Below are 25,015 nucleotides of genomic sequence, written 5' to 3' on the forward strand. Positions count from 1 at the left end.
ACATAATTTATGTTCTTTTGTTTTGTGTTTATCAAAGTGCAATCTATAAAACCTAAAAATACTGTAGTGATTTCTATTGTGTTTTGAATGTTGATGTTTTTTTGTATTCTATGGTAAGGTTTGTTTAATAAATATAATACCCAAAGTATTTTCTTTTAAATTTTCTCATTAAAATCATACTTAAATCGAAACATTTTTTTGTTAATAAAACTCAAGAATATATTATTAAAATACGTTATGTATTTAAATTGCATTACTGAACGTTGTCTTAATATTATTATTTCTAAATAATAAAAACGATTAATTCATAATATCACAGATAAATTGTTAGTTAACAATGATACTGAAAGTTATTTACATAATTATTATAACAAGAATAAAGAGATCCCTAAACAACACTGGTATAGACTAAGTACTTATAGAACAATATAAAAAGTTAGTTCTGGAATACAACAAAGTACATTAACAGAAGAGAATTGGAGATATTATTGGAGGAACAAACAATCTAGAGTACTCTTGAGATTACGAAGATTTTTTTCAAATAAATCACAATGTTAATATCAATTTCACAGTATTTCACCCGTTCTACGTCATAAATTACAGAGTTTTATGTACAATGTTTGTAGACATCACACAGACACCGGCTGATAGAGTAGAAGTAGAAGAAGATGCAAAAGAAATATTTGTGTTTGCTAAAACTGTTGATTTTCACCGCAGAACTGGAAACCTACGTGACAAAAAAAGAAAAAGCTCATAAATTTTATGATAGACTAGATAGTTGAAAGAAATAGTTAGTAACACAATAATGTTAGTATTTGAAATATAAGTAAATCAGATCATGCATTATTTAGATATTATGTAGGTAATTAACTTATTTTCTAAATTGTAACGTAAATATTAACCTGATCAATAGTAGAATCTGCTCCCATTAGACTGATTGTATCATCTACGGATCGTTTAACATCTGTAGTTTCATTTTCACTTTCTTCCCTTCTTGGCAAACCTTTCTTTTTATCTTTAGACCCAACACTATAAGTTTGTTTACTACTTACTAACGGCTCAGTCATATCATTGCTAGAACTAGTGATTTCAGTTTCTGTTTCTGTTATATCAATTTTAATTGGAGTATACATTCTATTGTGTCTGTGATGATGTGAAGGGAGTTCTTTTTTGAGATCATTAAAAGGTTCCTGATCTACATCTGTTTCAAATTGTGCATAAGGGTTATCTTCGTTGTCTTTATTGTAATTGTCAGTACTTAAAGTAGTGTCAGTAGTAAGCGTATCAGCATTTATAGTAGTAGGAAGAGATTCAGTAATGACTGTACTTTCTGTAGTGCTAGTATTGTTTTTATTAACGTCAAGTTCTTCATCCATGAAAAATTCGTTATCAAAATATTCTATAACATTTTCGTATGTCTCTGTTGTAGAACTGTAAGAGTCCGTACTAGTAGTTGTATATACATCATCAGTGTCCTTGACAACTTCTTCAGTTGGTGTATTAATATTAATTTTATTCGTCACACTTTCAGAATCCACATTAAAATTTGTTGCGTCGTCCTCATTTTTAAAGTAAGTATTTGTACTTGTATCATCGTAACTTTCTGTTGTACTTAAAGAACTTTCTTCATTTTCAGCGTATTCATTTTCTAATGAATATTTATTTTCTATTGAAATATAACTATCAGTTGTACTTGTAAAGTTGTAAGCGTTATCACTGCTTTCTTTAGTAACGTTGATAACAATATTTTGATTTGATTTCACTACATTAGGTAAGGGATTTTGAGTGGTAAATTCAAGTAGATTAGCAACAGATTTTGTACTAACTTCAGCCTGTGAAGTCATAACGTTTGGTTCACTGTGATCATTATTAATTGGTTTGGATGTCCTATTATGTTCAGTTTCATTCAATACTACTTTAACTATTAACTGTAATAAATCACTTTCCTCAAACGTCTTAATAACTGGACTATCATGTTCATGTCCATATTTTTTTGCCAACTCTTCAGCTACATGCTGAATTATGTTCTGTTCATAATTCTCAGGTGGAACCCATAAAGATTCCGGCTCAGGATTAATAGACTGTGTTTGAATACTACTAGTGGTGGTTTCAAACGGATTCTTAGATACTGCATCGGGTGTACTGTTCTTATCATCATTTACGTCTGTAGTATTATCACTCCCAAATATAGGTTCTATAGTAATATTATGCATATTGATGGGATCTTCTGTGGTCCCATCATTCATTACTTCACTATCACTTGTATTTTCTTCATCCCTCATTCCTGTTTTGGCATATTTGGCTATGGCAGGTCCTAGTATTGAGTCGACATAGTCTAGTAATTTTGTGCATTTTTCTGGCGTGTTGACGTCCCCGGAGCTACCCCATATGATGAAGCCTTTAGCTTGAGATTTGTAGAAAGTTTGCAGCGCCGCATTCAGGTCTCTCTGTGAACATGAAATGAGAACCATTAGTTATGTATTTTGTAAGCTAATAACTATAATCTTATAACGGTATCTGATGATGATGAAGTAGTCAATACAAGCTTTATATAGGCATTTTGTTGCCGTGTAAACAGGCGTGTCGTATTGGCTGCCACAGGGAATTCGTGGCTGCCTTAAGAGCGGGCTCCTATACGTAAACGTCATGGGTTTTTTTTTTTTTTAATAAATGATTATCACTCCACAGACTTTATGTCCGTGCCTTTTGAAGAGTGGTAATTTTTATGAGATAGTTTTTAATTCTTTTATCTACTTTCTACTCGGTAAGGAAGTTTAGTTTATATATATTATCTTTTATATATATTTATTTTGTCTTTAGTTTATATATTCTTTCTTTTATATATATATTGTTCTTTTTTCTCTTTTTTTTTTCACTGCGTCATTGGTTTTAGTGCCTGCCACTAGATGATTGCAAAGTACGTGGGTAGTTTCAGAGGGCTAAAATCAGTAAAGCTTTACCATCTTACCTGTGTCAAAAACCCGGCATCCCTATACCGGTACCAGAAGTAGGGCAGGACCGGAGTCCCCCGCGCCACCCGCGCCGCCTCCGTCACCCGGCCGCGGATGAACGCCGTAAGCTGGGACGTTTCCAGGGTTTGAGAGCTGTACACTGAGGGCAGGAGCACCTGGCTTGAAGACCAGAGCCAGCTGGTTCTGGAAGAGGGGGGTGAATGGGTCAGTTTTGGGGATTGGAAACGCTAAACGGAAACGAAATAGATGAAGAGTGGTAGGAGGTAGGTATTCGTTTTGCACTAAGCTTAATAATGTTTCTAACTAGGGTTGTACCTACAGTGTGTCATAAACAACTAAAACTTCGTCAAACAGTTATTTATTACTGCACTTAAAAGTCTGATTGAAAGCCAAATTTATGTCCGTTGCTGTCTATTCAGACAAAGGTTCAGACATACATAATAGTCAGTTGACACCACTCGGTGGCTCTTTTGGTGCCATATTATTATCAATAGATTGTAAAACCGGTTCTAAACTAAAACTCACTGATCATTCTCCTCCTTAACCCCCTTGCTACAATGTTCCATGCTCTGAGCCGAAGCTCCGTTGAAGCAGTAAGGAAACCCGTAGTACCCCCACCGGCCGCGCGGGCGCTGGCGTCGCGCTAGCGTGATGGTCGCCTGCATGAACTCACGCGCTGCCGACTCGAAGTTGTTCTTCGCCTGGAATGTAGATGGCGTTGATTGTAGTTTTAGTTTGGGTGGTTTTTTGGTTGTAAGGTGGAAGGATTATGTCTAGTTTCACCATAGTCTGTTAGATCATTAGTACCCCTGTTACATTGTAAAGTGTCATCTAAAATAAAATTTCCATATTGAATTCTTGACAGATGTGTATAAAATTCACAACTAATCCCTTGTTATAATATAACAGGGCGTTAATGATCTAACCGGGTATGGTGAAACTAGGGATTGCCTTGTTACATTACTTGTTAAACTTATGCACTGTCAGAGGTTGAATCTTGGTTGAATGTGCAAAACTCGGTTTGTGAGTTTGAAATTGAAAATATACAAAACCGTAAAGGTATTTATTTATTTTTTATTTATAATTCTGACTGTACCTTGTAGCTATTTTAGAAAAACTCCTCGAGTATAAGTACCTACTTACCAATTACCAAGTTAGTTGAAATAACATAGGCTATAAATAAGTACTTACACAGTGTATACACCTAATTATTTTCAAAAACATATCTAAGGTTTAAGTTATTAGGTACACTTAGGTAATGTTTAGATGAAGTCTAAGAAATCTTTTAATCGCATCTATTTCTGCAGTGTAAATCGGTAGTAAACTTCATTGGCCCAAAAATCATAATCCTAAATGGCCGGATCTCCGTATTTCGTAACAACAGTCACACTTATTATGCAAGATATTCCTGACTGGCTAATGTGTGACCTAAATAACTGCACATCTGCTCAAGTCTTATTACGCCATCCGGTATAATTGTTACAGATTATGATTTCTTGTTATGATTATTTGAATGGGCGGTGGTTTTTATGGGTTGATTAGTTGTGTTGAATGGAAACTGTCACAGTTACTTATTAAGATTGATAAGATAATAGACTCACGAGCAATGAAAAAGTTTCAGTGACAATACTCGTAGCACCAAATTACTCGTCAATGGACAAGGCTAGCTTAATGACGCTACCGTCTGCAGTACATTTAACAGTGCATCAGAATATAACCAACTAAAAATGTAAATATTTTGTTTAAATTTAAATTATATAGGTACTTAATAGTACTTATACTTATGTTTTAAAACATTGGGGGACATTATTTAGTATCGGTATTTTGTCAGTGTAACTTTTTCATTGCTGGTGAGTGTACCTTAAAATTAGCGCATCCCTGACTGCAAATCTGGATAATTTTTATTCAGTCAGATTAGCGTCAGTAACAGGCAGGTACCTATAGGCATATCAGGAAATGGTGATTTATGTCACAGACTTTTTGTCTAAAATGCTGACGGTGAAGGAAAACATCGTGAGGAAACCTTCACATCTAGATTGTAGATGTGCAGGGACTCTAAGTGCATTGTACTCAAAAACGGCTATACGGCTTGCGAGTCTTGCTACCTATCATGTGAGTACAAGTACAGCGAAAATCGGGAGACTTGCGTTTGCGAGTCACCCTATGACTACCCCTTCGGGAATTACAGTCGTGACCTTTCATTTTTTTTTTGTCTAAAATGCTATTCAAATTGCGGTAAGTACATAAAGTCCACAATCCAACTACTACCTATAGTTTTCTGAATAAATATGATACTCACAGCAGTCCTGATCCAGTCATTAGTCCACCACCAGTGCTTGCGTCGCTCGATCTCGTACGAGGTATCCTTGTAGGGCACCAGGACTCCGAAGTTCTGTCTGAAGACAGGCCGCCACGACTCGAAGTCTATGATGCCAACCCCTGGAAGAGGAAAGGGGTTGTAGGTGGGAGTGTGAAGAATTGAGGGGAACTTGATGTTTCTGTAAAAGTCATGCCACAGTAGTTTTTTTGTCACGTCACGTGACTTTTTGATTTTGGAAAAGTATTTGTTTTAGCGAGTTTTCAAAACTTGTAGAACATAAGTTGTTCAGAATGACCAAGAATGACCAATGTTCAGAGACACACACTTTCGGCTTAGTATACTAATTTTGTAACACCCTGTATTATATTACTGTACTGTTATTTCATCTAAGTAACAGTAACGTTACTGAAGTTAAGAGAAACTGCACTGGAATTGGTCGAACGGAGTGTACCTAGCTGATAGAAACAAACCAAGATAAACATAATCACCTTACAACAATAAAAATGTTTACGATACGAATTACGATACAATAATAAATAACAAAGCCGAGTGCTAAAATCCAAATATTTGCTGAAGTAATCAAGTATAAACTTATACCTACAAAGAAGTGAACAAGTTGATGAATCACTTATGTTATTGTTGTGTCGAGTGTGTGATGGAGTGATAACTTGATGCTCTTCCGAAAAGGCTTATCGAGTAGACACTACCTATTGTAGTAAGAATCTAAATATTCAATTTATAAGAGTACCTATAGTCAGCGGCTTATAAGTAGCTTTTGTGTTCAAAAAGTGCATATTCAGTTTATATATTCGCTCAAAATTTTACGATTTACTTACTAGATAGAAGGTACATAAGTGCACATAGCAGCTCGGTAAAATTATTGAAGTATCAATCATAAGCAACCAACTAACAAAACTTTAAATTAAAGACGGAATTTTAAACTAGGATCAGCTGATCTGTGGTTGCGGAAACAGAAGACATTAAAAAAGATTTAATAGAAGGAAATGAAACTGCACCTACAAACTAACATATTCTTTAATATATTTTTATTTATACAATAGGAATATATTTTTAAATGTAATCGGATATAGCCCAAGGCTGTACACATTAGGCCACCGTTTAGTTTCCATTAGTTCTTGAATCTAACAGAGCTTTGAGTGACTACAACTATACCATCATCTGTCACAATTAACCTTATCTAAACTGGGAAATACTATACTGATTGTTTTTGATGATGATGACTCTTGCTTGGTAACTGAATTGAAAGGTTTATTGGATACGTCTGAAGAATTTTATTGTAAGCTTTTCTTGTAAGTAACATTACTACGTACATACGTATATGTAGGATTGCAATAATGGGTAGAATGCGTCTAGGGTGTCCCACCGTGGTTAAATGACTATAGCCAGTAAGACTAGCGTCATAATAATTATGATGGTAGAATTATTGTATTCTTAAATGAATTGTTAGAGTTATGTTATTACAAACTAGCTGTTCCCGCGCGCTTCGCTTCGCCTTAAAAAGTTTTCCCGTGGGAATTCCGGGATAAAAAGTAGCCTATGTTCTTTCCCAGGGTCTAGACCGTATTTATACCAAATTTCACTCAGATCCGTTCAGTAGTTTTGGCGTGAAAGAGTAACAGACAGACAGACAGACAGACACAGTTACTTTCGCATTTATAATATTAGTTAGGATTGGTGCCATGACTCACTGCCCTTCGTCAGTGTACCTGTGAGATGCTTTAAATAAATCATGGCAAAAGTATACTGTCTAAAACGTCCACGGTTCTGTAGCTCTTATTAACTGTGTTTTATATTTTATACTAAACAACCCTGGTTAATATTATATGCGGGGACCTATTAATGGCATAAAGTTATTATTAAGATATGTTGTGAACTTTTTAGAAAATGCTGTTGGTTCTCCATAAAAATGTTAGAATAATTAAAATAAAAAATAAATTTAAAAAAGGTGTAATTTCAGGTGTGAGCTATATATAATAAGTTTTAATGTCTTCGTCATCAAAACGGCAATGTAGGCAGATCTAAGTTCCATGGCACCATTATGTAGGTACCATAATATATTAGGAGGGATTGGAACGAAATGAAAGATATGACGATCGAATGGTGTAGGTATCCTATTAGTGAGTTTAGTGACTCTGACTGCTATGCCGAAGGTCTCGGGTTCGACAGAAATTTGTTAAAAGACAGTATTTGAATCGGGTCTTTTCGTTGTTGTATAATATGAATATTATAATATCTTTATAGATATTATCAGCTACCCGATACATTAAAGGCTTTGTCTAGCTTGGGGTGGGATGGCCGCGTGTGAGATGTTCCCACATACTATTGTTATACAGGGTGTTGCAAAAAGGGTATACTAAGCCGAAAGGGGGTGACTCAGGGGGTCATTCTGAACAACTTTTGTTCTGCGAGTTTTGGAAATTCGCAAAATAAAATATTCGTTCTCCATAGTAAAAAAGTCACGTGACCAAAAAAGTTTGTATGGAAAAGGAAATATTTTTTTTGGCTTAGCATACTTACCCTTTTTGCAACACCCTGTATTAGGAGAGATTGGATGTGAGTTTAATTGCAGTCTTGATTGTCCTCTATTTTTATTGCATTTTCTATAATTAAGGATCTCTGAAAGCGTGTTGGCTGAGAGACTGAGGGACTGATTGGTTTCACCGACACATCGACCTGGTGCGGTGATGTCATTGTTCTGAGGAATGTGCCACACTCGCGCGAGGGACTATGGATTTGATACCATGAGAAAAAGAACTTTTTTGAAATCTAAATATTTTGATAAGTTTTTTTTTTGGATTTTTGAAGTTACAATTTTAGTATACTTGTGTCAAACTTATTTTATTAGTTGACTCTGAGAGATCCTTCTACAGTCTTCTTCGGAGTAAGTACCTACATACGTAGAGAATCATGGATATTTAAGTTGGTAAAAATGATTTTTTATTGCCTTTAGTGTTGGTAATCTGAGGGAGGGTTAATTTACAGCAATGTCGTTATTTAGCTGATGAATAGTGATGAGTTGATGGCAATAACAATATAATAAATACTTAAATCATTATTCATAAAAGCTTTTAAACGTAAACGCTCAACGCGAGTAACCCCAGAATAAATCCTAGCACATTAACAATTAGAGCAAAATTAACTACTGTCGAGCCTACGTCCATGCACTCGAATACAACTCCTAATGGCTGACAATAGGGTTTATTATCTATCAGGGATGATAGGTGTATTTTTGTAATATGACTGTGTTGATAATACATCAATAGCAAGGTCAGAATGGTATGGTGTACATGGAAATATACTTGAATATCTCGCAACAGCAGTGCGCGCCGAGCACGGACGTGTCCTAAAGTTTTTACTTTTTATTATTTAAATGTGTAAATGAGTACAATTCATTCTAATCCATAACTTCAAGTCAACAAGTGCAAATTTCGCGATCTCCCCGAGTGATTGACCGGCTCGCAGGTAACATACTTGCATACATCTAACCATCTCGCTCACTCCCGTTGACCGTGCTTGCCGTCTTATCGGAGGCGACCATATGAACTAAGCGGAGCGATAAGCGGAGCGATTTTCTTTTTTTTGAACCACATTTCTTTGAGCACATATTTTTGAATAACATAATCAAGCAATACCTAACAATAAGATCATGAATAACGTTATGCGCTCACCTACAAAGACGCCAAAAATCACTATACGAGATGGTAATGGATCGCAGTCGCAACCTGATTTATCCAGCATAGATGACCACCAATCAATTACTTTTCGGAAGAGAAAGACTCCCGAGGACGATTATATGCACCAATTTGATCAATTCAAAGGTGAAATTATGGAAGTGCTTAAGTCTTTTACTACCTCTCAGAACCAAAATATGCAAACAATAATTCAAAATATCTCCTCAATCAACAGTCAACTCGCTGATATAAAATCTACAACTGACTCCCTTGCTATGGAAAACAATATGTTGAAAACGGAAATTGCGGCACTAAAATCATCAAAAACTACGACTGATGAAACGATTAGTAACATACAAAATGACCTGCAACAATTAAAATCAGTTTCGAATTTGCAACCAGTTTCTGAAACACAATGCGCAACTCTTCAGGCTGATATATTAGCGGAAATGGAGGAACGATCTATTAGAGACAAAAACATAGTGATAGCTGGAATCCCAGAGTCTTTATCGACAATTTCCTCAGAAAGACAAGAACACGACAAAGGAGAGATATCCAAAATTATATCAGCAATTTTCTCCGGGTGTCTGGCACCTAAACCATTAAAAATTACACGACTGGGAAAAATTGATGCAGGGAAGACCCGTCCAATCAAAGTATGTTTTGACTCTGCAACTACTGCCAAAGAAATATTAAAAAATAGATCTAAAGTTGATGCAGTTAAAATTTATTCGGATCAGTCACCATATCAACAAAAATTTGTGAAAAACTTACGTGAAGAATTACAAAAACGGACCCAAAGTGGTGAAAATGATTTGACTATCAAATACACTAGGGGTGTTCCTAAAATTGTAAAAATACAGCCAAAAAACTCCCACCAAGTTGCGTCACAGACACTTCCAAAGGTATAACCTACGAAATCGCTAAAACCTATACAAATATAACATCTAACAAAAAATCATTAAAATTTATATACCTAAATGCACGCAGTTTAGCAAAGCCAGGAAAAATTGATGAACTTAGATGTGTTATTGAAGAATTACCAAAAATTCATGTAATAGCTGTTACGGAAACTTGGATAAAAAGCGACGAAGAGGCTAAACGACTAAATATCCCCAATTATACACATTACTATAACTTTAGAACAACAACAACTGGAGGTGGAGTGTCCATCTACGTTCATAACAATCTTAAACACCATTTCCTAGAACAAAAATCCGAAAATGACAACCACTATATCTGGATCTATATTGATAAGTTCTCACTTAACATTGGAGCTGTGTACAAACCAGAAAGAACTAATGACACGGACTTTCTAGAAACATATGAATATTTTCTGTCAAAATGGCGAAGAGTCATCGTTCTTGGAGATTATAACTTGGATCTACTGACAAATGGTAAACCTGTGAAAGACTACAAGAAAGTTGTTAAAGAAAATGGATTCAAAATACTGAATAAAATAAGCCAGGAATATTGTACACGAGAAACTTCGACGACCAAAACTATTCTCGATCACATCAGCACAGATCTCAAAGAGCATAAATTTCATATGACTATAATTGACTCGTCCCTATCAGATCACAAACAGATTTATCTGGAAGTTCATAACTACAAACCTGTACCATTGCAAAGAGTCCAATATGAAGCCATTGATTACCATAAACTATATACACATATTAAAGATCAGAAATCCGAACTAGATTGTTCCGACTATAAAACAATTGAAAACATTATAACAGAAGCATTGGTTGGTAGTAAAATAATCAAAAACAAGGTACAAAACCCACCTAAAACCGAATGGATTAATAAGGAACTCATTAAAGGAATAAATGAAAGAAACGTAGTCTGGCAAAATATGAAGGCAAATCCGGATGATCAAACACTGAAAGAAGATTTTGTGAAAAAAAGAAACTTAGTATCTAATAATATACAATCTGCTAAAAACAAGTACTACTATGAATCTTTCAAAAAATGCACGAAAAGTCCTAGAAAAATGTGGCATCTTATAAACTCACTCTCGAATAATAAAAATAAATCAAATCTTAATCCCACCAGACTTGTTACTGCTGCAGGGGTTATCACAGATGTTAAGGAAATATGTGAGCATTTTAACTCGTTTTTTGCAAACATAGGTTCTGTTTTGGCCAATGATATTTTATCAAAAATGCCATGTAATTCTGTTCCTGTTTTTGATACTGTGGAAGCAAATATCGTAACTACACTCTTTAATCCCACAAGCAGTGACGAAATATCAAAATTAATAGATAAACTTAAACCAAACACAAGCTCTGGAATCGATGGAATAGGACCAAAGGTAATAAAATGTGTAAAGGATCTCATAGCTGAGCCATTGTGTAGAAGCATAAATTTGTGTCTTTTGGATGGAGTCTTCCCGGACTCCCTAAAACTTGCTAGAGTAGCTCCAATCAACAAATCTGGTAAAGTAACAGATCCTGAAGATTATCGGCCTGTATCAGTATTACCGACTGCATCAAAAATATTTGAAAGCATAATTTATAACAGATTAGAACAACATTTAATATCTATTGACTTTCTTTTCAAAAAACAGTATGGTTTTCGTCCTAAATCTAATACTCTCTCTGCTGCAACAGACTTAGTAACGACGATAAAACTAAATATTGATAAAAAAAACATTGCTTTGGGTATATTTATCGATTTGAGGAAAGCTTTCGACACCGTTAGCCATGATTTGCTTTTGATGAAGCTAAGGAATGTAGGTATCACAGACCGTGCTTTAAAAATTCTTGAGTCCTACCTGACTAATCGACACCAAGTAGTTAAAATTCAAAATTGTCAAAGTGAATTAAAACAGGTGACCTATGGTGTTCCGCAAGGTTCTATCTTAGGGCCACTCCTATTCCTTATCTACATCAATAGTAATAGTAAATTATATTTATTTTTGCTGGTATTTAATGCAAGTAGCTCTTGACGTGAGTAGTGATGAAGAGTCACTAGCTTCTGAATATTTCGATGGTTCCGAGTCAGATGAATTGAACAGTGCCGGTAGTAGCTTTCATAGTCTTCCTGATCTACCTGATGTCCTTGACTCCGTATTCACGGATGTGAAGGATAATTTCAACGTTATTCATATAAACGCCCAGAGTATTCCGTCTCATTTTTCTGATATGCTGACTTCTTTTGAAAATAAAAACCTACACGCAATTTTAGTTTCCGAGTCATGGCTCAAGCCATGTCTCCCGTCTGCTTCGTACGCGTTGCCTGGTTTTAGTCTCATACGCAATGATCGCACTGGCAGTGGTGGCGGTGGCGTAGCTATCTATCTCCGCTCGCACATTCCCTACTCCATACTTAGCTTGTCCACTCAACCACCACCAGGCAATGCGGGCGAACATCTACTTATTGAAGTAACGATGTCACACGCCAAAATATTACTTGGCGTGTATTACAGCTCCTCATTGCGTGTAAATTTCTTCAGCTCTTTTGAAACGCTATTGGTCAATTATATTCCTAATTATAGTCATACCATTATTATGGGTGATTTTAATACTTGTCTCCTTAAAAATGATTCTCGGTCTTCTACCTTTCAATCTATAGTCAAGTCTAGCAACATGAATATTCTCCCTCTGAGTGCCACTCATCATTTTCCTAATTGCGAACCCTCTCTTCTTGATCTTATTCTCGTATCTTCTACTGATCATGTTGCTAAGCACGGCCAGTGCGGGTCCACTGGATTCTCTTATCATGACTTAATATATCTATCGTATAAAGTCCGCCCCCCTAAGGCGAAGTCAAGAACTCTCATGCTGCGTAGTTTTGGTGGTATGGACCTGGACAGTTTGCGTCGTGATGCGCTTCGTACGGATTGGACATCTGTTCTCAACGCAGCCAGCGTTGATGAACAGGTTTTAAAATTCAACTCCCTCCTTACCGGCCTATACGATGTGCATGCACCAGTAAAAGCGGTTCGGTTAAAACATCTTCCGGCTCCCTGGCTCACTGAAGAGATTAAGAAGGTTATTCTTGAAAAAAATTCTGCCAAGACCAAGTATAAACTCCGTGCCTCTGAAGCGAACAAGGAGAAGTATATTGCTATTCGTAATCGCTGCAATAAGTTGTGTAGGGATGCACAACGCCGCCACATCCATCAATCTGTAGAAAATGGCGATCCAGCCAAAGTTTGGAAGTTCCTTAGGTCACTGGGAGTTGGTAAATCTCGTAACAATTCTATCCGTAAAGATTTAGACATTGAATCCTTGAATTCACATTTCTCATCGTCTTCGGCCATGAATGATGCCGTGAAATCTAGTACACTCGGTCGCCTATCAGCCTTACCAACCCCTGACTTTCCTTCTTTCCATTTAAGTCAATTTTCCAATTGTGATGTTAAGAAGGTCATTATTTCTATTACTTCCAATGCAATTGGAAGCGACAGTTTAAGTCGTAACATGATAATCCCTATCCTAGACATTATCCTTCCCATTATCACAAATATCCTCAATTCCTCTATTTCCTGTGGTATATTTCCCTCTGCCTGGAAAGAAGCTCAAGTTGTCCCTTTACCTAAGAAATCCAACCCAACCTCATTTTCCGACTATCGCCCCATATCTATTCTTCCTTTCCTTTCAAAAGTCCTAGAACGTCTTGTACATTTCCAACTATCCAATTTCCTTACCCGCAATAACCTTATGAATCCTTACCAATCCGGTTTTCGCCCTGGCCATAGCACTGTCACAGCGCTCGTTAAGATCTCTGATGACATTCGCCAGGGCATGGACAATGGTAAAATCACAATCCTCTCCTTGTTAGACTTTAGTAATGCCTTCAATACTGTTAACTTCGAAATCTTGCTGGGAATACTTCGATCACTTAACATATCTCCAATGGTAATTGACTGGTTTCGCAGTTATCTGCAGGGGCGACGGCAGCGTATACGCATTGAGGATTCATACTCCCAATGGTGTGATATCGCAGCCGGTGTCCCACAAGGTGGTGTGCTATCTCCTCTGCTCTTCGCTATTTTTATTAACTCCATTTCTGATAAACTGATTTCTTCCTACCATCTTTATGCAGACGATCTCCAGATTTATGCACACGCTTCTCCTTCTAATCTAGCTCAAGCAATTGATACTATGAACACTGACCTGACTAAAATAGTAGACTGGAGTAAACACCATGGCCTTATGGTCAATCCGAAGAAAACTCAAGTTATTCTTATTGGAAGTTCTAGGTTGATGAACAATAATTTTCTTCGGATGGTGCCGCCAATTTATTTTGACGGGGTTCATGTACCCTATAGTGATACGGTCAGGAATCTTGGCGTTATTTTTGACAAGTTTCTGACATGGAGTCCTCAGCTGGAGGCGGTTAGCCGGAGGATGTTTGCATCCGGGGGATCACTTCGAAGACTACGCAATTTCCTTCCTACCTCCACCAAAATTGCTTTAGCTCAATCACTCCTTCTTCCCGTTCTTGACTACGCCGATGCCAGCTATCTTGATATCACTGAGGAGCAACTTAACAAGCTTGAGCGTCTTCAAAATTATTGCATACGATTCATATTTGGCTTAAGAAAATATGATCATGTATCTGTATTCCGACAAAAACTCAAGTGGCTCCCAATTCGTCTTCGACGGAATACTCACATACTTTCACTACTTTATTCGGTACTGTTCAATCCTTGTTCCCCAACATACCTTAAGGAGCGTTTTGAGTTGAGATGCTCTACACACAGCCGCTCACTACGTTCATCTCATAACTTTCGCCTTCATGTTCCCTCTTGCACCACGGTGTTTTATGAGGGTTCCTTCACTTTTCAGGCTGTTAAATAATGGAACGATCTGCCCATGGAAATCAGACTCGCACCCTCTCTACCATCCTTCAAAAACCAGCTCAGACAGCATTATTTAAATTTAGCTTATCCAGATTAGAATAAACCAGCATAATATATATATATATATATATATATATATATATATATATATATATATATATATATATAGATATTTATTTATGGTATGTATTGTATTATTACATATAAGGTCTAGGTATATAATTATTAATAGCTATGTAGGTTTAAAGTATTTATATGTGTTCATAATATATTTAAGTATTATTGTATGTAGGTATTTACACATTGTTCATAGTAATTATGTTGTATTTTCTCTTGTCTTGTCACACGTTACCCCTTTCTTTATACTTTATATTTCCTTTCAATGTGGTTGTCTGGAAGAGATTACTTTTAGTAATAAGGCCGCCAATTGTACCATTTTTCTTTACTATGTTTGTGAAACTGTTTCTGTTTGTGTGCAATAAAGTGTATTTTATCTTTTATCTTTATAGTATAAAAGATATTGGGCTTAGTGGTGACATCACACTTTATGCGGATGATACATGTCTTTTCTATTTTGGTAGTGACATTGAGTCCATAGTAGAAATAGCCCAATCTGATCTCAACAAGTTAAATCAGTGGTTTCAAGATAACCTTTTAACAATTAATACATCAAAAACCAAATATATGATATTTGCAACCAAAAACAAAACTATTAATGAGCATAATCATCTTACAATAAACAATGAAACCATTGAAAGTAGCAATGAGGAAAAGTATCTAGGCCTGATTCTTGATAATCGTCTCACTTGGAAACCCCACTTAAAGAAAATAAAAGCCAAACTTACATCCCTAACAGGAGCATTGCGCGGCATTTCCCGCTGTCTTCCAACGCCAGTCCGCTACATGATCTACAACTCACTTGTAAAACCACACATTGAATATCTCATTGAAGTTTGGGGATCTGCTGCAAAAACTAATTTACGTTCTCTGCAAACTGGACAAAACAAGCTTGTAAAAATATTATTTGGTTACGACTATTTAACAGAATCAGCTAAAATATACAAAGAAACTAAAATTTTTAACATTGCTCAAACTTATAAATATAATACCTGTGTAATTATTCGAAAAATCCTTACAAAAGACATTCACACTCAAATATGTTTCACTAAAAAAATGCAACTGCAAACACGCGCAACCCGACAAGCTAATAATATTTACATACAACGCCACAGAACCAATTACGGCACGCGTAGCATAATAGCCGAAGGAGCTCGCATGTACAATAAATTACCTAAAGATATAAAAGAAGCAAAAACACTAACAATTTTTAAGAAACTACTAAAATTGCACATTTTAAACGACTTTTCGTTACTTAATAAATAAATAAAATAAGATTTATACCAGCCTATTCTGGATATATAGATATTTTATATTAATACTACGTCAGATTCCTATTAATACTACATAAGACCATGTTAAGAAAAAAAAAACTATTTACATACTTACATATTATTTCAAGTGTAAATTCATACATACATATAATATTATACCCTATTTATAATATGAATTTATATTTTAAATAGCACAAATTTTATAGAACGCACTGTAATATTTTTCATTTGTATTCGCCATAATCGCCATCAATGTAAACACAACCTAAGCAAACATTTCTTTGTTAAAATCTGTTTATGCTACTTATTTTAGGACTACCCTTCATTTATATAATGTACTTATCCATAATTACGCATGCTGTTAATATAGATAGATTTAGTACTTAGAAAATATGTTGTTTCTCATATAAGTGAATTTGTTATTCTTTTTGAGAAATAAATGTCTTAAACCGTAATTTATTTATGGATCTTAGTCGTAGGTGTTACATTTTAATTAATCAATCAAACTTTTAAGCTTCTTTACAGGGTGATGCAAAAATGCGTAGCTAGCCGAAAGGCACACGACGTTAGGTTTAAATACATCGTGAATAAAATATATGACCCTAGTTATCCCTGATTTACATTTTAACGCTATTGTATAAGGTTGTTATTTTTTAAATAATTAATTTGTTGAAATAATAATAATTTTATTAACGAATTAAAAGCATTTAATGCTTATTGATTGAATGTGGTACCTACCTATACCTAAATAAAATATTAAGGTATTTGCGTCATCATAGCAATGAACTGCCAAAAGGGATGGGATCAGCAAAATTATTGACGACATAACCGTATGTACATGTACAAAGTTCAACTCACCATCAAACTGTTCATCAGGAATGCTCTGCTCCAAAACGCTTTTGAAAACCTCCAAATGCTTGTCCAAATCTCCTTCCTGTGGGACGCCCCCGTTGCGAAACTTAAACTTGCCGCTCGTCTCGTTCTTCAGAAGCGCGGGAAACCACCCCGGGTCATACAAAATGGCGATCTTTTCGCCGCGAAACTCATCGTTCTTATTCTGAATAATTCCGTACTTTTCGTACAAATTTTCGAATGGAATGCCTTTAGAACGACATTGCATCGTTGGCACGTTCCAATACACGCTAAAAGGTTTCGCTCTGAATGATGTTTCGTTTTGTATCTCATCTTCTGGCATTTCGATGACGTAATAGTTACTGGGGAGACGAGAAAAAAGAAAAAAAGTTAGCGGTGATTAATATTGGATGTTATGTGAGGAACGTAAAACGTTTTACGAACGTAATTTTTATTGTGTTGGTTTGTGGACGTCTGGCTTATGATGCGACCTTGAGGGATGCCTGTTAACCCATTTTACAATGATGTAGGAATCTATTACTATAGCTATTGACAGAACAGTTCAATAGCTAAAGCTTCCAATATATTTTATGTATAAGGGGGTTAATCTCTACCTACCTAATTTTGAAAAACCTGGTCCAAATTAATCATATTTAAGTATCTAAGTTCAAAGATTGATAAAAAAAATCGCACAGGTCAACCTGTTACGGGCAAGCGAAGCTCACGTGGAAAGATTGGATTACTTACAATGACTTACATTAAAAGGTGACATCTCAGCAAATTACCTAATAATGAAGAGATTGTCGTCATTCCACTGTGGATTAAGAGTGATTGTGGAAATGATTTCATTTGAAGACAAAGAAAGTGTCCGTTAGATTCAGTTAAGACGAGGATGCGACAAATTGAGAATGTCACCGTTAAATCTTTACAGTTAGTGCCAATTTCTCCATATTCGGTTATCTAACCGACTGGGATTGATTTATAAATTAAACGTCATCTCCATATAAAATTCATGACAGATGTGTCAAAAGTTAACCACTACTCCCTGGTTATGCTCTAACCGAGAATGGAGAAATTGGCACTTAGTGTGCTAGCTTTCTTCACATGTAAGTGCGAAAAAACTTACCTACTATTGGGATGAAAGTTAAAAACAAATAAGTTGAACTTATTTGAGGGTAAGTACCTAAGTATAGAGTAGTTTGTAAAAATTGACGTTCATCAGAAAATTTTATATAATAGGGAACATGCGTAATTTTTTTTTATACTTTTATTGGATAGTTTTACATCACTTTATTATAGTAAAAAAAAAATTCAACGCCAAAATAAGTAATTTAAGGTATTTTAAAGAAAGTTAAAAAATTACAACCATCACGACCACTTTGAAATTCCCGTCAGGATGGCGGGCTGTCGTGACGTCATAATCGTTTAATTTCACGGCTCAGAATAATGAGTCCCGTCAGTCGGCATAGATTTTTTACCTAATCAAGTAATCACAGAGTACTTTTGTATTTTCAACAAACCAATGTTGTCATGGTAACAAACGAAAAAGGAAGTGTATAAAGTGTGATCAGTGGCTGTTTTGTAATGGTAATAAAGTGTGACCAGTGGCTGTTTTGTAATGGGAGCTCGTAAATAGCTGCTAGTAGCTCTTTTGAAATGGGAGCGCGCAAACCAGAGGACCTTTGTACACAATATTACGCTATTATGGCAATATGAATATAAAGTAATATTTGTATTGTATGTAAGTACTTACTGTAACTTTGGTTCTCAGTAAGAGAGACTAGGGTTAGTGGGTCATTCTATTCTATTATCTGTGGGGGTGTAAGAACCTGCACCTGGCTCTCTTGAATGGAACCATTGTGCATATCTCAAAGGTCTAAACCCCCTTATCTAAACTATCGAATAAGAGTATAAAAATATATGCATATTCCCTAATATTTGGGCACACGGCTCTCGACTTTTCAATAGTCTTTGGTGTCCTTTTCCGCAGCTGGCCACAGTTTACTCGTTCATACTACGTAATAAATTTAATGTGTCCAGTTCTTCTGATTAGGGGTCGTCCATTAATCACGTGAGGCTCAAAAGGGGGGGGGAGGGGGTACGGAAAACCTAACAAAACATCACGAGGGTGGAGGGGGGTCTCGTAAGACATCACGTGTATTAATTTTTTGTCAAAAAGCGCTATTTCTGAACCGAAATTTTGAACGGCGCAAAAATTTTAACGATTTGTAGTATGGCTTATATTTTTTCTAGACAAAAATAGCCTTTACATAGACTTCCAAAAAAATACACGTGATCCAGGCAGGGGGAGGGGGGGGGGGGGGGTAGTCCTAAACCTCACCAAATATCACAAGGGGGGAGGGGGGGTCAAAAAATGAGAAAAACTACCTCACGTGATTAATGGACGGCCCCTTACGAGAATTCTTCCATAACTTAATTTAGAAAAAAATAACAACTTTTGAAATATACTAACGACTGCCATTATAACCTAAAAGTAGAAAGAGCAACTTGTGTCATGTTCATGTCATAATACTTAAAATACCTACAAATTTAATTTTATTGTGTTGCAATATGGAGCATATTTGAGTGGCTCGTTGACTAGCAAATGGCTGTTTACGCCTCATTACAATAGAACAACTAGTGGCAGCCCATACACTACCAACAAAAAATATAAAAAGTACTAAACTTTGCAAACAAACAAGCATATCAAACAAGAAGTGGAGAGGTTATAGGAGGCTAGGATCTACTCGTATTGGAAGAATTTTTATGTGATCCATCGTATCTGATCACAACGAGCATCACCAATACTCGGTGACATTAACATTTCTTTGTTTACACTTGACATTTATTTAACTATACGCAAACGCAAAGAAGTTATTATTCTGAGATTGATATATAAAGAATTATGACGTCACATCCGCCCTAAGAAAATGGGTGACGTTTCTCGGAAGTTACAATTTACCGAAGTTTTTTTGTACTTTTCAACTTCATTTACTTGCTCAAAAATAAATTATAATCAAAATTAATGATGGAGTCGTAGTTATGAAACAACAAAGTTTATTTTATATAATATTTGACCTTTATTTGAACCACTTGCATATTCCCTATTTACCTATACGATGAATAAAAATATTTGACTTTGACTTATTTATACTTCTATTCTTATGGGCAGTAATTATTATTGTCGACATGAGAAAAGCAACAAGTAGAAAATACCTACTGCCTATTACATAATTATGGTAGGTAGGGGTACCTTTATATTTTATTCTTATTTTCTAAAATAAAGCCCTAATTTAAAGTCAATAAAGATTGATATTCTATAACTAATCTCTACACACACAGAGTGATGTAACACCCAGAACATTGACCTCTTGACGTACAAACTTACGAAGCATTATTAGAGCACACCTAATATTTCAGGGTCAAGAGAAAAAAAACAATGTGTAGGCATTTGTTTTGTAGTGGATTTTTTTAACAATGTTTAACGAGTGTCGACTTTTTGCGACACGATTTTTAAGTCGCGTTTATACAGTCATGTCATTTCGCAGCGTTTTTGTGTCGCATATGCGCGTACTGATATAAAAACTCAATAATATATGTATACAGAAAATGCTATATTTTCAAAAAAAATAAACGCTAAGAAACCGTACAGTTTTACCTACCAGACTTTTTTTTTACTTTTGAAAATGCATCTTCCGTGTCGTCCAACAGGCAAATTCCAGTATAAGACAAACTCTAATCTCTGAATCCCGAAAAAATGCTGCAAAATCTATACAGTGTGCAATTTTACACCAGTGTTATTTTAAACCCGCCTAAGATATACCTTTATTAGCAAAGAGCAAGCTCAGTACCTACAACTACGTATAATTAGATCTATTAAGACGTATCCCAAAAACACAATTATCATAATAAGGTAGAAATAACAATAACTATAACATACAGACCTACATTACGTTACACAAACTGCTAAATATACACCACAGGTTTAACAACATAATTAATTAAAAAAGTATTTTTAATAGGCTCAGTATAAACACTAACTCACTGTACACTAGTCTATTTTATCCTAGTACTAATAAGGAACTAATATAGATAATCATAGAAGCACGGTTTGCTTATCTGTAGGATATGTTATCGATACATCTTTATTTATTTTATAAACTGATAAAGTGGTTTAATCAGGTGTATAATGAACTATAAAGCTACAGTATCCAAAAAAGAAACATTAAAATACAGTTTTTTTATTTTATTTAAGTATAATAATAATTTATTTATTAAACCAATTACAAGGTACAAATTTGTTGAGAATTGCCCCCTGAACTAGAATATAATTCTGTATTTCAGAGGACAGACTATATATATTATATACCTATTACCTATTCTAAATGATGATTTAGAGAAAAGTCGTATCTATTACACTATAGGATTGGTGATTTTGGTAAATTACTGAATTACGATTTAAAATAACAATATACGTAAAATACAATAAATAGGTCATACAGACTCCGCGTAAAAACAAACATAGGAAAAAACTTACACATCGTTTATTTATCAACGAACAAGTAAGTATGGAAAATATTTAATTTGGATGTTTAGTGGATTGAGTCCGCACGATAACTGGCGGTTTCAGTAGGTTATCAACTTATCACTGTTATTAATTAATAAAGTACTAATTTACAAACATATTAAAATTTTATTTTAAAAGCTTCATGAAAGTAAGTTTATATATGAGTGAAGAACCTACCAAGAACATGTATTGTTTGAAAAAAATTGTAAGTTTTAAAAATACCATATTTTATAGGTAGTTAGTCCTTCATAATCCCTGTTAGGGCCGCTGCTCTTCATCGTTTTTATTGGTGACATTGACTCCTGCTTCGCGAATTCCTCCCATCTTCTATTTGCAGATGACATGAAGATTTATAAAACCGTCAACAATGCAGCGGACGCCACTTCACTTCAAGAAGATCTAGTTAGATTGGACGCATATTGTGCTGACAACAAACTAGATCTGAACGTAACCAAGTGCTTGATAATTTCATTTAGTAGGAAAAGGTCACCATATGAATTTGACTACCGAATCCGAAGTCAGAAATTAGCGAGGGTTTATTCAACCCGTGACCTTGGCGTAATTTTTGACAGCAGGTTAACTTTTGACGAGCACATTGATAGTGTGGTAGGTAAAGCATGTAGGGCACTTGGCTTTGTTATGCGATCGTCTAAGCCATTCAAGAGTATGAAAACGGTAAAGTTGCTCTTCTGTGCTTACGTGCGGAGTCACCTGGAATATGCCAGTCAGGTCTGGAACCCTCGATATGCAGTGTACATCAACAGAATAGAGCGGATCCAGAGAAAATTTACACGGTATCTTGGTTTCAAGTTCAAGGTCCCCTATAGGCCCTATGAGCACCGGTGTGAGCATTTTCACCTTTTACCTCTTGAACTTCGGCGATCTGTGGCTGACGTTATATTTGTGCTTAAGGTCGCTAGAGGTGAAATAGACTGCCCCCAGTTGTTGCAGCTCATCAAACTTAGAGTTCCAGAGAGATTGACGCGTAAAAAAGATATCTTGCATGTGCTTCAATGCAGTACGAACTACAGGCAGAACTCTTTTGTAGTAAGGGCTAGTATCATGGTCAATCGGTTGTGCGAGTCTAACGATACTGATATCGATATCTTTCACAGCAATTTCGAGGCTGTTAGGGCGGCATTCGTTCGTAATTTCGTGGCATCGCTGGCTTAGTGGCAACGGTTACGGTATAGGATATAATCACAATGCTTACACAGTATAAGGTAAAAGTTATGAAGCATTTTTTTTTAAATTAACTTACTTAATTTAATTTAAGATGTAGGTATTACTCTTATATTTGTCTGTTTTTTTTTTCGTATGTGTGACCCCAAGAAGACAAATTTATATTGTATTTTATTGTTTACTAGTGAAAACTTGTAATTAGCTCTCTGTTGTCTATTATTTATAAGTATTTTTGTCAAAATAGCTGTAAGTTTTCCATTTAAAATAAAATAAAAATAAATAAATAAATAAATAATTAGGTACGTATTTTTAATTTCCTAATGCAGGTTTCCATTTCTTTTACGGCATAAAGCTCTGAAGAATACCTACGTAATAGTAAAAGAAAATTGTTAACTATTTTCTTATTTCAGTACTAACCTTTAATTTTAAGTAAGGTACCCGTATGATAATTATGATATAATATCACGGCACACTTTTGATCAATACTGTTTGATAATATTTTTTTTATGTATTGGTCACTTACCTAAACAATGATAATTACCTACCTATACGTATTCAATACTCAATCTTTTATTGCATCCATAAGAAAATTTAACAGGTGTTCAATACATTTAATTAGGAACTTTATTTATTAACGTATAGATCTACCTACTTGCCTTGTTCCGCACATGGTGCAACGAAATTTTACAAATTACGTTGTAATACGTTACGTTGTAATTCTATAAGGTACAACTTGGGGTTTTGAACATACCCTACATACAATACATGATTCAAAGAACAAAAAATCCTAATAACCTACAAAGTATTGCTGGCCTATATGAGAAAAATCCTGATCCTGAAAATATAAATATAATGATGATGATGAAGTGAACTTGCACCTGCGTCTGGTATTAATAATACAAAGTATAATAATATGTATATTATAAAGTGACGATAAGTTTGTGAATTAAAATAAAATAAAGTTACGTGAGAATGTAAGCAATATTATAATTGTGTACTACATTAAAAAATAACTCCAATTCTAAAGAACTTAAGATAGAAAATGCCGTAGTACAGTGACAGTACATAGTGTTTGTAACCGACGCATGTCGTTGCCTAGCAACGTGGAAAGATTGTAAACAATCCATTTTGCATTTTTATTAACACGTTCTGTTTAAGAGAAAGTTTCCCTATTACACCTTGCGTAAAAGTATCAATGAGGAATATAGAGGACATTAAAATATACTTAAATCTATCTTAAATTTACACAATTATCTTGATACAAACCTGGACTCATCACACCGCACCGCACAGCCCGCCAAAATAAAAAACAAAACGGCTATCAACTCCATTTTCAAATTACACCAACACTCCAAACACTAACTAAAATATTCCATTCGTGAAAAACTACAATTAAAAAAATACTGGCACTGAACACAATTTATCAATTTAAGAAGAAAAAAGTTTTGACAGTTCTTTTTCTTTTTCTCCGCGCGCTTTTCTTTTCCCGCCTCTTTTTGACGAATAGTGCGTGCCGCGGCATGCGGGGCAGTCGCCTCGTGTCTCGATTATGACTGATTTAAATACTCGATTCTGATCCAATGTTTGTTTTATTCACGAGCACCGGAACTGAAGTTCCGAGGAACGATTCTCTTATCGATACAACGCTGACAGCCTACTGAATTATCGTTTCCAGGTTTCAGGTGAGGAGTAAACAATAACAAAACTGTTTGGTCTGATGCCTTCCTATCCTTATCATTATTATCAGTTCTAGACAAAAATATATACTTATTTTTATCAGCTGGAATTAACCTAGTTGTGTAAGTTTTCCTGAAAATTTAAGAGTTCCAGTTTGATTAGATAAGGATTTTATATTCAATTAACAAAAATGTTTGCTTAGCCCTTTCCTGACATTATATTTGTCTGGTTTGGTTTTATTTGTCAACGTGAATAACCATTTTGCCCAGAAACTTTGCATCGCAAAAAAACAAGTATTTGTCCCTGAAAATAGTTCCAGTGTCCCAAATCACGCAGTTTGTGAATTTTGCGTTTATTCTACGCAATTTGTAGAGTTACGCGCGCCTAGTGACGACAAACAGTTCTCCTAGGAACGGATCCTTAATAAAGCGTCCACCTTTCGGCATACATTACGACGCATTGCATTCATTATTCTTTGTATAGAAATTTCCCACGTCGTTTCTCCATAAATTTATTGAAAATTCGTTTGGTGGTCTGATACCTACGATAA

The 25,015-nt window shown here is 35.2% G+C and overlaps 1 protein-coding gene across 3 annotated transcripts; it reads right to left on the reverse strand.

The window, feature by feature from the left end:
• Positions 1–220: 220 nt before the first annotated feature.
• LOC119692059 lies at positions 221–24,490 on the reverse strand. 3 transcript variants are annotated; one of them, XM_048631231.1, is made up of 7 exons: positions 24,055–24,490; positions 17,046–17,401; positions 5,272–5,411; positions 3,498–3,673; positions 2,969–3,155; positions 903–2,447; positions 221–727 (listed from the first exon to the last, which is right to left on the reverse strand). In XM_048631231.1, exons 1-7 carry the CDS (start codon positions 24,117–24,119, stop codon positions 608–610), a joined length of 2,589 nt encoding a protein of 862 aa, XP_048487188.1. In that variant the 5' UTR covers positions 24,120–24,490; the 3' UTR covers positions 221–607. The 3 variants fall into 3 exon arrangements, with proteins under 3 accessions (XP_048487188.1, XP_048487190.1, XP_048487189.1); XM_048631233.1 differs by lacking the exon at positions 24,055–24,490 and adding an exon at positions 20,984–21,113; XM_048631232.1 differs by lacking the exon at positions 24,055–24,490 and adding an exon at positions 20,988–21,049.
• Between the last annotated feature and the right edge of the window lie 525 nt (positions 24,491–25,015).

The sequence above is a fragment of the Plutella xylostella genome, chromosome 28 (genome assembly GCF_932276165.1).
Source record: "Plutella xylostella chromosome 28, ilPluXylo3.1, whole genome shotgun sequence".
Classification (NCBI taxonomy): domain Eukaryota; kingdom Metazoa; phylum Arthropoda; class Insecta; order Lepidoptera; family Plutellidae; genus Plutella; species Plutella xylostella.